General features: G+C 43.1%; 1 protein-coding gene across 3 annotated transcripts in view; it reads left to right on the top strand.

The window, feature by feature from the left end:
* The window catches only part of ANXA6 (annexin A6), an 82,333-nt gene that overhangs the window by 56,819 nt on the left and 11,292 nt on the right, over positions 1-14,222 (top strand). For 2 of the 3 annotated variants that reach the window (XM_030213599.1, XM_030213600.1), the window contains exons 15-21: positions 205-286; positions 3,048-3,142; positions 3,932-4,045; positions 5,246-5,336; positions 8,870-8,949; positions 9,853-9,906; positions 14,132-14,149. In XM_030213599.1, coding sequence (XP_030069459.1) covers positions 205-286; positions 3,048-3,142; positions 3,932-4,045; positions 5,246-5,336; positions 8,870-8,949; positions 9,853-9,906; positions 14,132-14,149 — 534 coding nt within the window. The remainder of the gene's footprint in view (positions 1-204; positions 287-3,047; positions 3,143-3,931; positions 4,046-5,245; positions 5,337-8,869; positions 8,950-9,852; positions 9,907-14,131; positions 14,150-14,222) is intronic. The other variant, XM_030213601.1, reaches the window with a different exon arrangement.

Here is a 14,222-nt window from a genome sequence, read left to right as displayed (position 1 = left end):
TTCTAATATGGTAGTAGTGTAGTTGGATCTCCAGGCCTCTGAGCCGAGGTAAGGGAGCGTTTATCCTCAGCTGCTTGCTTTAATCCCACTAGCCGCTTTCACCTTTGCTTGGCAGTCAAGAGCTGTTCCTTCCTTCCTTCCTCTTTCCTAGAAAAGCAGAACCCTCGTGTGATAATATAATGTAAGATTCTAATGTTTCCATAGCTCAAAGGGACTATGCACCCGGCTGCGGATTTCCATGCAGACAATGACGCCAAGGCCTTGCGGAAGGCGATGAAGGGAATTGGTAGGTATATTTATTTATTTATTGCATTTGTATCCCACCTTATCCCACCTATTTGCAGGCTCAAAGTGGCTTACATAGTATTATTAACATGGTTTTTCCAGTGTATCAAGTATTGTGTAGAGATTTATTAAGGGAAGAAAGAGAAGGAAGGTATTTATTAGGGTATTTATAGAAGGTGGGCATTCATAACTGAATGGGTTGGTGAAGTGGATTAGTGGGGCTGTAGATTCTCATTGTAGGCTTTGTTGAAGAAATATGTCTTCAGAGATTTGCGAAAGGTAGTTGTTTCGTCGATTGTTTTCAGTTCTGCAGGTAATGCATTCCATGACTGCGTGCTCATGTAAGAAAAGGTGGTGGCGTGCATCAGCTTGTATTTTAGTCCTTTACAGCTGGGGAAGTGTAGGTTGAGAAATTTGCGAGATGATCTTGTGGCGTTTCTGGGAGGTAGGTCCACGAGGTTTAGCATGTAGGTTGGGGCGTCTGCGTGAATGATTTTGTGTGCAATCGTGCAGATCTTGAATGCAATGCATTCCTAAAGCCAGTGAAGTTTCTCTCTTAAGGGTTTTGCACTTTCATATTTAGTTTTTCCATATATGAGTATATGGATGCTACCACTGTGGAAAATAGAAAAAGGAACAGGAGTATGTTTGTTTATTAGGATTTATTAACTGCCTTTCTGAAGAGATTCACCCAAGGCAGTCTACAGCAGTTACAGCTTGACACAAAACTCAACAGCATAACAATAGTAAAATGATCAAATATAAGCACAAATGCAATCAAGGAGGTAAACTTGGAGAAGGCAAATTGAAATCTAGAAATAGGAGAAACATAATAATAATAATCATAGAACTTTATTTCTAGCCCACTATAAATATTTTAAGTGGGGAACAAAGCTACATACAAAGCAAAATATAACAATACAAATCAGACAACACAAAATAAAAAAATCAATTAGATAGCATTAACAATCATAATAAAATATGATGAGAGTACAAATATGATAGGCTGTATGTTAAGCACATACATGTAAAAGATATAATAATCATGATGTCAGAACAATACAAATGAAACACCTCAATAGGCACACATTAAGACCTTCAAATAAAGTAGACATTATAAACATCATGTGTGCACAGCACAAATGACACATCCACACATTAGAACAATGAAATAACAGCTATGATGCTCATAATGTCAGTAAGATACAATGAAACATCTTAATAGGCAGCTAAGGGAGCAAGTACAGTTGGGTAAGAAAGTCATTGGGATAAATAGATGGGTGGATAAACTGAAGGCAAATTAGACATACAGTTGAATAAGGCATGAGGAACTGGTCTTCCTACATTGTCAGATTCCTCAAAGTTTTTCATCTAGTCAGCTAGCATCCCTCTTCCTTCATGACCTGACTTTATACATTGCTAGTGTTTTCTTGATTTACATCAAGATACATTGTTTCATATAGCACTGGAAATAACAGAAGAGTGAGACAAAGCAGGTTAGAGCTCTAACCTGCTTTGTCTCACTCTTCCTTATAAGTTTTGATATGCATTTATATGAACTTCAAGCCAATCGAGGGACAGATAAATAAAGGTTATAGTGCTATATTCAGGATATAGTAGATTTTTTTTAATTGATTAAGGTTTCTCTTACATCTTGCTGGCAGTTCTTGTGTTCTAAGTGGCTTTACAAATGAACGCAAGGAATAATAAAACACACATTTTTGAAACACACTTCATATAAAACACATACAATGCAAAACAAATTCCCAAACAATATAGATGTAAATCACATCTAAAGATCAAGACTAAACACAGTACAACAGTTTTGGCTCGATCTGGCATTTCTACCTCTGAAATTAGCAGTTCAGCTCTACTGCTGGACTGATTGAAATCCAGTGTCGCTGTTGTCCAGTTTTCCCACTGTGGCGCACACTCCCTTGTAAACAATGGATGTCACTAGAGCGGACAGTCGGCTTAGTTACTAGAGGATTCCTGTAGCTGGTACAGGGTGTTTGTCTATGTTGAGGTACATACAGAATAGATCAAAGCTCTGGTGAGAACACACACTGTTCAGGGTATGCAGTGTAGGGTTACCATATGTCCGGATTTACCCGGACATGTCCTCTTTTTGAGGACTTCTGGGCAACTGGGTGGGTTTTGCCAATCTGCCCGTTTGTCCGGATTTCTGGAGAAACGGGCGGGGTGGCGGACGAGCCGTCCTATGCTAGTCTCCCGGTCCTCCCCTCCCCTTACTTACTATTCTACTGCCCTGGTGGTCTAGTGACCTCTTCCGCCTTCGGGGCAGGAAAGAGCCCCCTCTTTCCTGCCTGGAGCACTGCCCTGCATCCTGTTGCTGATCTTGGCACTGATTCAAAATGACCGCTGAGACTTGAAGCGACCTCATGAGACTTCAACTCTTGGTGGCTATTTTGAATCGGCGCTGAGATCAGCAACAGGATGCAGGGCAGTGCTCCGGGCAGCAAAGAGGGGGCTCTTTCCTGCCCCGAAGAGGGCACTAGACCACCAGGGCAGTAGAGTAAGGTAAGGGAAGGGGGTGACGGGGAGGGGAATGGAGGGGGGGTGATGGGTGTGTGACAGGAGGGAGGGGAATATGTGAAAGGGGGTGGAGTGAGGGTGTGAAAGGGGGTGGGGTGGGTGTGGTGGGGCAGGGTGGGGCATGTGTCTTTTTGGGGGGGACCAAATATGGTAACCCTAATGCAGTGGGAGGTGACACATCTTAACATACTTGGTTTTTGTTTCAGGTACTGATGAAGATTCAATCATTAATATTGTTACTCAGCGCAGTAATGCTCAGCGGCAGGAGATGAAAAAGGCATTTAAATCGCACTTTGGCAGGGTAATTTATCATTGGTTTATCTATGCATTTTTCCCACTCAGGGGCTGATGAAATAAAGTGCACTAGGCATTGTGCAGAACTTCCTTTGGCTTTTGTACACAATTTAGTGGGTGTCTTTTGTTAGAATAAGTTTTGCATGTGAGCTGTGTGCAAAAACTTGTGCTGATATCATGGTGCAGCTTATTGGGTCCTTTTTATTAAAGCTTAGTGTGCGCTAACAGAATTAGCACATGCTGAATGCTAAGAAGCCCATAGGTATATAATGGGCTTCTTATCATTTAGAGTGCGCTAATTTCATTACAGGATTTGGGGTCTTACGCAGCTTGAGTCAGGGTGTCACTGATGCATTGTTCTGTGGAGAAAGCAACTTTTAATCACATGTGCATGCCAACGGGGGCCATTTTGAACATTTGCTGTAGGCTTATTGCAAATTTATTCAGGATGATACATCCCAAATTTTATTAAAACTGGTCTTGATTGTTTTATACAGAAAACAAGCTTTATATACCTTTTTTTTCCTGAAACAGTGGGTGTGTGTGTGTATATATCGATATCTAGACACACACACATAAGAGACAAAGGTGGGTACAATGTTAATTTATCATCTTTGAAAATTCATATTGCAACAGAATGGCTTCCACAATTAGGCTTGAGCTTTTTCTCCTTTCTCTGTCCACACCAATAGCTGCTATCTGTCTTGACTGGTTGTATGGAGAGGCTGCTTCCTTCCCCTCCTTCGCTCTGCTTGTTCACATGAAGTTGAGTTGGTCTTTTTTTCTTTCTTGAAAGGATCTGATGGCAGACTTGAAGTCTGAGCTCTCGGGCACCGTAGCGAAAGTGATCCTTGGACTCATGATGACACCAGCCCAGTATGACGCCAAGCAATTAAAGAAAGCCATGGAGGTAAATCTTAAGGACACTCTCGATGCTGGCATGTTAACAGGTTCAGCGCATCCAAAATTGGGCGGGAGGGGGATGTCAACATTAATTACATGGTCATTTGTCCAGCGCTGCTGCTTCTCAGGTTCTGTATTTGAATCGATGGTCCCAGCTTTCAAAAGGCTGACGTGTGATTGAATGTACATATACCCTTAAGGAGGTCCCAGGAGCTATGCAAGTGACGAAAATACATGAGAGCCTGAAATGTGTGGAGATGATTTCCAGTGAACTGTCGGTACTTTATAACCACAGGACTACAAGTCTGTTTTGAAAGAGAAACTCCCACTGAAGTGCTTCTTTTGAAAATCTGTAGTAGCTGCACGGATTGCTTTTATTTTTTTAAATTTTACTTTGCAAGAACAAAAGGGTTCAAGTTAAACAATATACAGGGATTCCAAAGGTGGGGGGAGGGGAGGAAAGAGCATTATTCAAAGGGATACTTGCAGAAATCCCCTTTGATAACTGTCCCTTTGACCACTCTTTTCAACTCACACCCTATATGTCGCATGTGATAGCCATGAAAACAACCAACCTTAGAAGAACGCCTTTGCAGTCTCATGCATTGCCTCCATTTGTATACAAGTCTATCGCATGCATATTTATTGTGAATATTTTGAAAACCTGACTGCCTGGGTGTGTCTCAAGGACTGGGTTCAGAATCCCTGCTGTAGAATAATGTTCCTATGGGAACAGTGCAAATTTGGCATAATAGATATTTTCTATGGATATTTATTTGGGACCTCTACAAGGTGGTATTCTTCTGGTATGGATGTTCATTTATCGCACTGCATTGTGGTTTTCCTTATTTGACACACTGCAGTGTGGTACCTCTATGGTAATAGGAGTGGAGGAGTGGGCTAGTGGTTAGAGTACTGGTCTTGCAATCCAGAGGTGGCCAGTTCAAATCCCACTGCTGCTCCTTGTGATCTTGGGCAAGTCACTTAACCCTCCATTGCCTCAGGTATAAGCTTAGATTGTGAGCCCTCCTGGGACAGAGAAATATCCAGTGTACCTGAATGTAACTCACCTTGAGCTACTACTGAAAAAGGTGTGAGCAAAATCTAAATAAATAATAAATATCATGGATTTAGCAGTTCCAAAATGTGGCAAAGTCCAAATCAGTCTGACCTTTTGTGTTCTTAGCTCATGTCTTTATGGTTTCAGGGAGCAGGCACTGACGAGAAAGCTCTTATTGAAATTTTGACCACTCGGTCCAACCAAGAAATCCATGCAATTAACCAGGTGTATCTGGAAGGTAAGTCCAATAAGAGGTTCACAGGAAACCTTCATACAAAATTAGCACAACATGGAGGATGCCACCCATTACCCAATCTGTTGTTTCTCATCAGCTGTCTAGCAAATTCTGAGTTTGCCCCTAGAAAAGTTGAGCTATGAGGGACTGAAAAGGTAAAATATATTAAGTTTGGTTCCACTCTCTTACTTATCTGGAACAGCAGTATGTGGATGTCTCTCAGCTGGAGGCACTTGAAGCATTCTACAATTCAGTTAAATGGTCTAACTTTATTGGGGCTATATTTAAAAGGTTTTAAAGTGGGCCAGTGTATTTTGACCTCCATACACAGTTTGAAAATACCCCCCCCCCCCCAAAAAAAAAAAAAAAAAAAACACAGTGGTGAAACAGTATAAAAAGTCAGTGCAGTGAGGTCATGGAATGCATGTAGATGGCCAGAATACCAGCATATATGCAGATGTGTGACATATCCATGCATATATGCCAATATTCTGGCTACATGCTAATTTATAAAAATGGTGCTTAAATGCAATGGCATATAGCTGGAAGATGAATATACACATGGGCAGAATATGGGCGAGGAACAGGTAGACACATACATTATAGAATGCTAAAAATGTGTGCGTGTTTTTTGTTTTTTTTTAAGTAATCTAGACATTTAGCATTATCAAGGGTGGACTGACAGTGATCTGGGCTCCTGGGCAATGAGGATCATTGCAGCCCCCCCCCCCCCCCCGCTTCCTCCCTCTCCCCCCTGCCACTGACTTTTTTTCCCTTTAGTCTAGCTGCTGCCACCATAACCTCCCTCTGCCGCAGTCCCCCCCCTTTTGATGTAATTTCTTTCTTCCATAAGGGTGGGTCATAACAGAGGGAAGTTCTGGCATCAGCGGCTAACGTCCAGTTTATCTGCTGGTGCTCTTACCTACGAAAAGAGGGGGGGGTTGAAGACATGAGCATAGGAGGGGGTGTCCTGGACCTGGGGACAGAGGGGAGAGAAGGATGTTGGTCATATGGGAAGAAAGTACTGGACCCCCCCCCCCCCAACTGTCTTGGACCCCCTGGAGTGGTGGAGTAGCCTAGTGGTTAGTGCAGTGGACTTTGATCCTGGGGAACTAAGTTTGATTCTCACTGCAGCTCCTTGTGACTCTGGGCAAGTCACTTAACCCTCCATTGCCCTGGTACAAAATAAGTACCTGAATGTATGTAAACCGCTTTGAATGTAGTTGCAAAAAAACCTCAGAAAGGCAGTATATCAAGTCCCATTTCCCTTTCCCCTAGGGCACTGCCCAGTTGTCAGTATGGTCAGTCCACCCCTGAGCATTGCCTAAAATATACTGCATTATTGTCCTGCTATGCCAGTGATATTCTTTCTTTTATAGAATAGGTTCCTAATAGGGGCAATTATATAGCAGGTTCCCTATGCATGAAGTCCAAAAAAGGGACCCATTTTATAAGGGCAACATGGATGCCTATCAGCCTTATTTTTGAAAGTGATGGGCGCCCAGATTCCGACCCAAATCGGGAGGTAGGCACCCATCTCGCAAAGGCGCCCAAATCGGTATAATCGAAAGCCGATTTTGGGCATCCTCAACTGCACTCTGTCGCAGGAACAAACAAAGTTGACGGGTGCATCGGAGGCGTGGTGAAGGTGGGACTGGGGTGTGTTTATCAGCTGAGGAGAGATGGGCGCCTTCAGCCGATAATCCAAAAAAGAAAGGTGTTTTTAGCACGAATTTAGGTCACTTTTTTTGGACTTTTGTTTTTTCATAAAAGTGCCCTAAATGACCAGATGACCACTGGAGGGAATCGGGGATGACCACCCCTGACTCCCCCAGTAGTCACTAACCCCCTCCCACCCAAAAAAACAACTTTAAAACCTTTTTTTTTCCAGCCTGTATGCCAGCCTCAAATGTCATACCCAGCTCCATCACAGCAGTATGCAGGTCCCTGGAGCAGTTGTTAGTGGGTGCAGTGGACTTCAGCCAGGTGGACCCAAGCCCATCCCCCTCCCACCTGTCACACGTGGTGGTAAATGGGAGCGCTCCAAACCGCCCCCAAAACCCACTGTACCCACATCTAGGTGCCCCCTTTCACCCATAAGTGCTATGGTAATGGTGTAGAGTTGTGGGCAGTGGGTTTTGGGTGGGGGGGGGATTTGAGGGGCTCAGCACCCAAAGGAAGGGAGCTATGGACTTGGGAGGTATTTGACTTTTTTTTTTATTATTACCAGTGCCCTTTAGGGTGCCCGGTTGGTGTCCTGGCATGTGAGGGGGACCAGTGCACTAGGAATCCTGGCCCCTCCCACGACCAAATGCCTTGGATTTGTTCGTTTTTGAGCTGGGCGCCTTCGGTTTCAATTATCGCTGAAAAACGAAACCGCCCAGCTCAAATCCACACAACTCCGATGCATTTGCCGGGCACAAATGGGCGGCCATTTTTTTCGAAAATACGGAGTGTCCCGCCCCTTCACGTACCCGTTCTCGGACATAGACACCCATGGAGATGGGCGTTCGCGTTCGATTATGCCCCTCTATGTACGTTTTGTAAAATAGGATTCTACAGTGACCCCCCCCCCCCACCCAGTAAAACACAAAGATAGGGTTGCTTTTTGTACACTGCTATCTGCGAGGTTACGTATCTGAGCACCAGCACTGAATATCGCCGGAGGCCTCGTATTTTTCAGGTCCACCCGAACTCCACCCAGGCCCCGACCAGACACTACCATGGCAGTCAGAGGGGGGGGTATTCAGTAGCATTGTCTTTTAAATATAGACATTTCTGTGAAACTTCAGCATTTTGTGCCACTCCTAACATCAGAATATTCAAATAGGTAGTCATTCAGTCGTAAGCCAAACACAAAGTTGTACAGCAGGGGTGTCCAACTTTGGCCTTAGCCAGGTCGGGTTTTCAGGATTTCCCTAATGAATATACATGAGATCTATTTGCATACAATGGAGGCAGTGCATGCAAATAGATCTTATGCATATTTATTGGGAAAATCCTGAAAACCTGACTGGATTGAGGTGCTCAAGGACTGAGGTTAGACATCCCCAATTATCCATATAAACGTTATGCATATTTTCAGCAATCATTCATTTAAAGTTGGTTGGCTGAACATAACATGGTTATATGAATTAGTTAAATTATTTCTGCACTGCTCTATCCACAGTACTAAGCAGAGTACAAAGTTTACATGCACAATATTTCTCTATAGGTTTATCCCTCAACTACTTCTGCATTTGGAATTAAAGAGAAGTTATCCTCCTGCCCCAAGTCATGCCTTTTTTTTTTTTTTTTGAACACTTACATTTTGGCTGTACAGTGACTTAAATGGGCAAAATATGCCCATGTGCAAGCCAACATTTTTCCCAATGCTGCACATGTAAAGGCTCTTGAATATTGCCATTATAACTTTTTAGAAACGGCCCGGATCCTGTTTCCTTTCCTGGATTTCCATCCATCTGTTTTTCTGTTCCCCATTCAAGGACTCTGATTTGTGGATTATATTAATTATGTGTCCCTACGTCTCTCCCCAGCTTATCAGAAATCCCTAGAGGATGCTCTCAGCTCAGACACATCTGGACATTTCAGGCGGATCCTTGTCTCGCTTGCTCAGGTGGGAGCCTTTTTTATTCATTGCTACAATAACATTTTCTTGCTTATGTAATTCCCCCTTGTGAGCGTCACTGGATTTGGGTCCGACCTGGCTGAAGCCTCCCTTGGGCAGGCTGTGTTACTCTCAATGCTGTGGTTGTCCTGTGCTTTGCTACTGAGTTACAGGCGAAAACCGTCCCCCACCGCTGTCCACTACCTGTGCTGACGGGGGACCCCAACCCCCATCAGCCGAAGTCCTGTGCTGGGCTTCACGGCGTTGCTTCTTCAATGATTTTGTGTTCAAGTTCCTCTGCATGCGTCTGACATCAGACGCACACAGAGGAACTTGAACCGAAGATCATTGAAGAAGGAACGCGGCGAAGGCCAGCACAGGACTTCGGCTGATGGGGGTTGGGGTCCCCCGTCAGCACAGGTAGTGGACAGCGGTGGGGGACGGTTTTCGCCGAGAAGGGGGGGGTCGACAGGGTCGCGGAAGGGGAGTCCGTTGGTGATTCGTCGAGTGTCAGTGCTCCGCCCTCGTCGTCATCACACAGTGACGCGAGGGCAGGGCAAACACTCATGGGCAAAGGGGATATCTCGACGCCTCAACTTCCGGTGGTGGCTTCATTTAGAACGTTGGGGTTGCGAATTATGTGCGAATGGGGCATGGCTGAGGGCGGGTCTATGACTGACAGTGAGTGTGAGTGAGTGTTGCTGACAGCCTAGCCTACCAACACTGCAGGGCTTCAGTGTTTCCCTCCCACAGAGTGAGCTTCAGAATGTTCCAGGTGAGAATTATTTATATAGATATCCATCCTCTTACATTTTATTTCAGTAGATTCTTTACACTGAATTTAACCGGGGGGGGGGGGGGGGGGGTCCCATGGTTTTCTAATGCTATTTTTCTTCGAATCATTAAATACAGGGTAACCGCAATGAGGGCGAAGAGGACCAAGCTGCAGCTGTTGAGGATGCAAAGGTAAATGTAGAAAGAAGCAGGGGGAGAATTAATAATGATGGTCACTTGGCATTGGTATAACTACCAGATTGGGTCTTGGCCTCTGTCCAAGAGCAGAGGATCTGAGCTATGAGCTGAGGACAGTCCCTTCTTAGTCTTTAGACTGAGTCTGGGAACCTGTGTAATATTGGAGATTAACAACTCTGCTGTCCAACAATCGCTGCCAAAGCAGAAGGATTAAACCACTGCAAATACTGAAGAAATAGAGGCAACTATATTTGAAGTTGCTTCTTAAGACTTAAGCTTTTAAACTATAGATGCATATTTTTCCTGATAATACAGCATCCCTTTTAATTTATTTATTTATTTGTTACATTTGTATCCCACATTTTCCCACCTATTTGTAGGCTCAATGTGGCTTACATAGTGCTGGAGAGCTGTTTACAGACTCCAGAGTAAACAAATGCAAGGTGATGTTATGGTAGGACCACATGAAGGAATCGTACAACGGGAGAGTTGTGTGATGAGTGATGACCATTACGAACTTTAGTGTAGTTGTGTTGCAGAGATCAGACATTTACGTTGGGTCAGGGTATGCCTTTTTGAACAGGTGGGTTTTAAGTGTTTTTCTGAAGTGTAAGTGGTCGTATGTAGTTTTCAAGTCTTTTGGTAGTGCATTCCACAGTTGTGCACTGATGTAGAAAAAACTGGATGCGTAAGTTGATTTGTATTTGAGTCCTTTGCAGTGGAGATTTAGCTACATCCGTGTTGATTCGGATGTGTTTCTAGTAGGTAGGTCGATCAAGTCTGTCATGTAGCCCGGTGCATCACCATATATAATTTTGTGAACCATAGTGCAGATTTTGAAGGCAATGCGTTCTTTGATTGGGAGCCAGTGTAGTTTTTCACGGATGGGTTTTGCGCTTTTGAATCGAATCTGATATAATTACAGAATAAAAGAGTCCCTAGGGTCGTGTGTTTGGCCCTGTAGAGGGCTTCCTTGCACCCACTGAACTTAAGGACAAATCCCTGACTGTTCCAGAGTGGCTTATCAAGACAATCAGTACATATTGCTCTAAGAATAGCTTTTGAGGTGCTGTGAACATGATCCCCTATCAGTACTCACAGCTTCACCTGGCCTGAGCAGCAACAGCTGGAAAAAGAACCTTGATCTCCTCCTGTGCTGTTCCAGTACAGGTTCCCAATCTGCGAGTCTAGATCCACCTTCAGCATTTCAAAACAGAGGAATCACATTAAGAGTTGTTCATAGTATATCGGTTACTATTCTGGATTTTATATCTAGCCTTTCTCCCAGAAGACAAAAATCATCTTACAACAATGCAGTAATAATTATGTAACATTTAAAATAATAATTATACAATATACAGGCAGCCCAATATTCACAGTGATTTATCCAGTCGACAATGGCTGCTGACTGGTTAAATCACACATAACCAGTTATCTGTGAATATTCAGCAGGAGATGACCAGTTAGTGCATAACCAGGATCCTGCTATCTTGGGGGGTGTTCAGGGGAGGGTCACACGGTTCAATACTCGGTGTTAACAGGGCAAGGTTAGCACATAAATAGGACCACATAACTAGCTGTCCTATCTTCATGTGCTAGCCAGTGGCTAGTTAGCGTTGAATATAGGCTTAACTGGTTATCAGCTGACGGCCAAAAATAAAACTGGATATTCAATTCTGGTTGCTGAAAATAATTCCGCATTGAATATCTGGGTTCAGCACTGGCAAGAGCAGCACCGTTAAAGCCCACCTCCAGCTGAAAATCGGGGAGGCGGTATAAATCTTATAGAAATATATAGCAATATAAATATTTTTGAACCTGATTTATATTCTAATATTTTAAGTCTGACCCAATATCTCAACAGCTCCAAAGCACCCCCTCACCCTATAACAGAGGAACTGGACACATCACAAACAAAACACTAAAGCCTGTCAGAAACCCCTCCCCCCTTTCTCACTGGCCTTCAAAATTCCTTGAAAACTGAGATAGTCCTGAAGTAGACCCAAAGGGGGAATCCCCTCTGGGTTACCCTATTGACAACCGCAACATCACCTAAATAGGCCAGGACTTGGTTGCAGTTGTTGCTGGTTCATGGCTCTCTCAACAACATGGTGAGTCTATTTAGGGCTTCCCCCAGTTGGTCCCAGTGCTGCATTTATCCCTTGACACCACAGCACTCTTGGTGCTATGGCAGAGATGATATCAAAAAGATGAAGTCCTTTGCTATGGCTCTGAATTCTTACCAACAAGATCACCCAATCCTGGATTGTTTCGCATGCTGATAGGTGGAGTCCTACCATAGTGTTCCTGTCCTATAAGTACTTGGATATATATTTTTTTAAATTAACATTTATTTACTGTCTTTTTGAAAGAATTCACTCAAGGCAGTGTACAGTAAGAATAAATCAAACAAGCAATACACAATTACAGCAGTAAAAATATTCAAATAATACAAAGCATGGCATAGTATAGTACTTACAATATCGAACACAATACGTAATAAAACATTTTAATAGACAGTATAGGGTATAAGCAAAGATGGAACGTATAGATGATATATATGTAAAAAATCAAAAATAAGAATGCAGAATATCCTTCTTTGAAATATGGAGCCAAGAAGAAACTAGTGAGTAGAATTCCTTCTTGATTTGTTTTATTTTTTTCAGAGCACTTCTTTCGTCCTGCTCATTTTGGAATTTCCACTATCTGTGGTTGTGTACTTTGTGCTTGCATTCTTCATGCATGAGGCTGGCATGGAATGGGCCATCCCAGATATATAAGATGTTGTTAAATTCAGTACCACCAGGGGGAGTGCTGTGGCTGTTAGGTTGCTAGCTTTACAGAGACGGTCTTGTGTTGTTTTTAAAAGCCTTCTGTTACAATAAGGACAGCAGAGGTTAAGCTATTTTTTTTTTATCCCCATATGTTAAAATGGTTGTTATCTAAGAATGGGGGTTGAAAAAAATCATAGGTTCATTCTCAGTCTCAGAACAACCCTATTAGTATCAGCATATCCACAGCAAACAATTCTACTGTACCACAAATATGTTCAAAGAAATGCATCCAGTCAAGTAAGATACTATTAAAAAAAAACAACTCACCCAGGTAGGTGTTCCACCCTTGGTGTTTTGGTCTGAAATTGCTTATTTTATTTCAGAGAAACTAAAGTAGTGATTATAAGTACTGTGGTGCTTTGTTCCACCACCACCCTCACGAAATGGCCAGAATCTCAGTACAACCAGAACGTGCCAATGAATGTGCTCAAAAGATCTAGTGCTTGCAATTATATGTCACAAATATTTGCCATAAGTCTCCTGTTGGAAGGGCCAGGAGGCCTGGGGTTGGGAACTGCAGCTTGAGAGCATCAGCGCCTTTAGCACTGGTTGGGTGTAAAAAGTCCTAACTATAGGAACAGGACAGCAGTTTGGTAAATTGTCCCATGCTGCAGCAAAATGTAGTTGTGGAATTAGCTATACCAGCCATGGCCCTCCTCTCTCATTTATCCTTTCCTTGACCATCAGTTGTCTCTGATAAAGTCATCCCTCATGAGTGTGTTATTTCTTATTCATAACACTCTTCACCCATTTGAAACTAAAAATGTACCTAGCAGATTGCTTCTCCTTGAGGCTTCCTGCTGAATCATAAATAGGGCTGGAATTCAGCTTCATGAGGCTTCTTTCACAACCACCTGGCGATGTTCTCCCCAAATTGTTAAAAATATTCACCTCTGTGCTTGGAAGTAGAGGTAGCTGAGAATGTAAAGCCTCACCTGAAGTTTCACCCCAGTAATAGAAAGAGAGAACATAATGGTATAAGATATTATATGGCCTATCCAGCCAGTCCACCCACACCAGTTGTTCTGCTCTAGAACCCCTTCCTCTCCAAGGACCCAGCATAGCAGTGGAGCCTCATTTTGCATCACTAGTTGCAATCCTTTTGAAATATTTGCATTTTATATATGATAAGTAGTAGTAGTTATATATATATTTAAAAAATTCACGAGACTGACTTTTTCAGGGATGTAAAAGTTACAGTAGTATTTGTATAGCTTTTATTAATTGTAAAGTCCCCTAGGCTCCCCCCCCCCCCCATCCCTGCTCCCCCATTAGCATCTCCTCTTCCCTTTCATTTGTCTGATTTTTGTGGCTAGTAATAGTTGGGGGAAACCACCAGGACCTGTCACTCACCTACCTTCCTCCCTTTCTCTCCTTGCTGTCAGATCATTGCCGCTGTCCTGGTGAGTTTCGACACTTTTTCTCCTGTGAGTTAACCTGTAATTTTCCACCTTTAGGTGAGTATTAATTTGTCTT

The sequence above is a fragment of the Microcaecilia unicolor genome, chromosome 8 (assembly GCF_901765095.1).
Source record: "Microcaecilia unicolor chromosome 8, aMicUni1.1, whole genome shotgun sequence".
NCBI classification, from domain to species: domain Eukaryota; kingdom Metazoa; phylum Chordata; class Amphibia; order Gymnophiona; family Siphonopidae; genus Microcaecilia; species Microcaecilia unicolor.
This window is presented reverse-complemented; position numbering and strand designations above follow the sequence as displayed.